At 42.3% G+C, this 3,437-nt stretch overlaps 1 protein-coding gene across 1 annotated transcript; it reads right to left on the reverse strand.

Annotated features, from left to right (window-relative positions):
* Positions 1-924: 924 nt before the first annotated feature.
* On the reverse strand, positions 925-1,896 carry LOC129113813 (odorant receptor 131-2-like). Its single transcript, XM_054626291.1, has one exon. It carries the CDS (start codon positions 1,894-1,896, stop codon positions 925-927), a length of 972 nt encoding a protein of 323 aa, XP_054482266.1.
* Between the last annotated feature and the right edge of the window lie 1,541 nt (positions 1,897-3,437).

Raw genomic sequence — 3,437 nt, forward strand, 5'->3', positions numbered from 1 at the left:
TATGAAATATTAACAATGAAATATGATAAAAAAAAATTAACAAAGAGTAAGTCAAAACAAGTATGTAATTAAACATTATTGAATATAGAATAGGAATATAGATATAAAATAATAATGAGAATGTATGTATTTTTAACAACTAAAACATATCCACAAATCTTTAATCTGCAGGGTTCATAACTGGACTTTTAACAAAATTAACTTTGTCTGCAGGCTACAGCACAACAAAGTATTAAATAACAACCATGATCACATGTACTGTTTCAGTGCAGATAAAAGGCTACTTAGATGAAAAACGTGACAATAATTACATTTGATGCAAATCTATTTCCATTTATTGACTGTAATTATGTCTTGCTGAAAAAAGAAAAACATGAGTTTCTATTGAACTACGTTATAGTTTGTAAACATATTTATTCAAAAACGCCTTTCTAGCACAGTTCATGTTAATAATATATATAATAATTAATGAGTTACATCTTTTTTTTTAGCAGAAAAAAAACATGGAATTTCTCTTCTGCTTTCTTCTTTATTGTTTAATTCAATTGCAGTAACCTTGAAACACATGATAATAGAATCCCACCCCATACAACTGTTTTGTGGATTTAAAGTGAAAGAATTCAGCAGTGTTAATATTTTATCATATGTATGTGTGGAACTCCCTCTATAACATACACAAGGAGGGCGCAGGGGTATTCGGTTGGTTGCAATTTACTACATCACACATTTTAAGACAAAACTGATTATAAAAAATGAAATGACATCAATCACTTTTACACGTTTCTGCAAGTGGATTTCAAGAAATATTGACAAAACTACTGTTATTCTCAACAATGAATGAAATGAATTTTAAGCAACATGTACTTTGAATTAGTCTCTTGTAAAGAGAGGTTAAAAAACATATAGAGAGGTTAACAAAGTGTCTTAGGGTGACACTTCAGCCTTTGCTGTGATGACTGAGAGTTTCAGTCGACAACATAAGTGGTACAGGAGGGCGTATCGGATGGTCTGGTCTCTGAGTCCATAGATGAGAGAACTCAGACACTTGGGGAGAATAATAAAAAATACATAAAAAACATACAGGATGCGCACAAATTCTATCCTTGTCAAAAATTTTGAGAAGGTTACAAGGAGCAAGTTGTGCAAAGTTGAGGAGAGACTGAGGCCCAGCTGCACCAGATGCAGCAGCAGCGTGTTACGAGCCTTTTGGGCTGAAGCTTTGTCTGTGGAGGCCGACCTGGCTGCTATCATCACAGCAATATAGGTGGAAGTGATTGCAACACTAGCTGATCCAAACAGAAAATAAGTGTAGCCTTTATCATAAAGAACAGACATTGGCCCAAGAAAAATTACAAGTGCAACACAAATGTCTTTCATCTGCAGGCTCTCCAGGTCTTCAAATGGAAAATCCAACAGTAGAATAACTCGTGTGAGGATATTAAGTGAACTGAAAGCCCAAACCACAAAGATAGCCACCGCTGTGTTTCTCATGGTGATGATGGTAGTGTGCCTCAGTGGGAAGCACACAGCCACATACCTCTCCAGAGACATCACCACCAGCGTGAGAGGGGAGATATCGTTTGTTAGAGTGGTGACATTGACGAGAAATCCACATACAGGATATGTCAGCCTTATTCTACAAATAGACAGTAGGTACAGTATCTGGCTCAGTGCCATCTGCATAGTGTCCGCACAAAGAAGGTTAAACAGAAGAATGAAACGGGATGTCTCACGAAACACTAATTTGCTCCTCAAGGTGAACAACATGAACCCATTAATGAAGAGAAACACACAGCATGGTAATGTTGTCAGAGTGGACAGCATCAATCTTTCCAGTAACCCCTGATACTGCAGTCCAGCAGTGATGTTGGTCTGAGGTTGAGATGCAAACGACATTTCAGAGAAGCATTTAAGACACGAGAAAATTCAAATCATTGTCTTACAAAAGCAGAATAAATCTCTTCCTGTTTCTGTTGTGAGAATGATGAAAATCCAACATCATTTAACACAGATGCCCGTTGAGTAACACCATCCAAGTCTGTGCTTGTTTCCTGCTTGTAAGCAGAGTCGGTCTGCAGGGTTTGCTTGCCCTCAAACGATGTATATCAGCTTTGCCCTGCCCCAAACCATGTGACACCTTCATGCGTCATTGGGGTTAACAGCTTGATGATAGGTAATGGAATCTCTCTCCTATTATTACATATAAGAGGTCATGTCTTACTCAGTTTAAACATATGTAAGCAAGTAAGTCAACTTTACTTCTTTAGTACAAGCAGAATTGTGTATTTGAGTCACAAATTTGAAGATTCAGACGTGACTGTATCAACTCACATTAACGCTATTCCCCCCCATCAAGTCAACACCTATTCAGATCTTATATCTTGTTTGAATCAATCTGACAGCATCTAATCAAGTTGCAGAAGAGAACCATGAAGAGCTAACATTACAAAGATAATTTAATTCATGTAGAAAATGTGCATCCATCCATCCATCCATCCATCCATCCATCCATCCATCCATCCATTCCATCCGCTTATCCGGGGCCGGGTCGCGGGGCAGCAAGCTAAAGAGGGTCCTCCAGACGTACTGGGGCGTTCCCAGGCCAGACGAGATATATAATACCTCCAGCGTGTTCTGGGTCGACCCCGGGGCCTCTTACCAGTTGGACGTGCCTGGAAAACCTCTAAAGGGAGGCGTCCAGGAGGCATCCTGATCAGATGTTGAACCACCTCAGCTGGCCCCTTTCCACGCGAAGGAGCAGCGGCTCTACTCCGAGCTCCCTCCGGATGTCTGAGCTCCTCAAACTATCTCTAAGGCTGAGCCCAGCCACCCTACGAAGGATCTCATTTCGGCCGCTTGTATTCGCGATCTCATTCTTTCGGTCACTACCCAAAGCTCATGACCATAGGTGAGGGTTGTAACGTAGATGGACCGGTAAATCGAGAGCTTTGCCTTACGGCTCAGCTCCTTCTTCACCACAACGGTCCGGTACAATGCTGGTGCTGCACCGAACCGCCTGTCCATCTCCCGCTCCATTTTACCCTCACTCGTGAATAAGATCCCGAGATACTTGAACTCCCTCGCTTGGGGCAGTGACTCACTCCCAACCCAGAGGGTGCAATCCACCGTTTTCCAGCAGAGAACCATGGTCTCAGACTTGGAGGTACTGACTCTCATCCCGGCCGCTTCACCCTCGGCTGTGAACCGCCCCAGTGCGTGCTGAAGGTCCCGTTCTGAAGAAGCCAACAGAACCACATCATCTGCAAAAAGCAGGGATGTGATTCTGAGGTCCCCAAACCGGAAACTCTCCTCCCCGGCTGCGCCTTGAAATCCTGTATAGTTGGTCTAGGATCGATGCGTGGAGGTGAGCCCAACTATATCTAGTTGCTACCGCTCCACCTCCCGCACTAACTCCGGTTCCTTCCCCGCCAGAGAGG

The sequence above is a fragment of the Anoplopoma fimbria genome, chromosome 24 (genome assembly GCF_027596085.1).
Source record: "Anoplopoma fimbria isolate UVic2021 breed Golden Eagle Sablefish chromosome 24, Afim_UVic_2022, whole genome shotgun sequence".
Classification (NCBI taxonomy): domain Eukaryota; kingdom Metazoa; phylum Chordata; class Actinopteri; order Perciformes; family Anoplopomatidae; genus Anoplopoma; species Anoplopoma fimbria.

Bases quoted from the DNA above. Each gene is read 5' to 3' on its own strand.
- LOC129113813 (XM_054626291.1), bottom strand. From the start codon at position 1,896: ATGTCGTTTGCATCTCAACCTCAGACCAACATCACTGCTGGACTGCAG.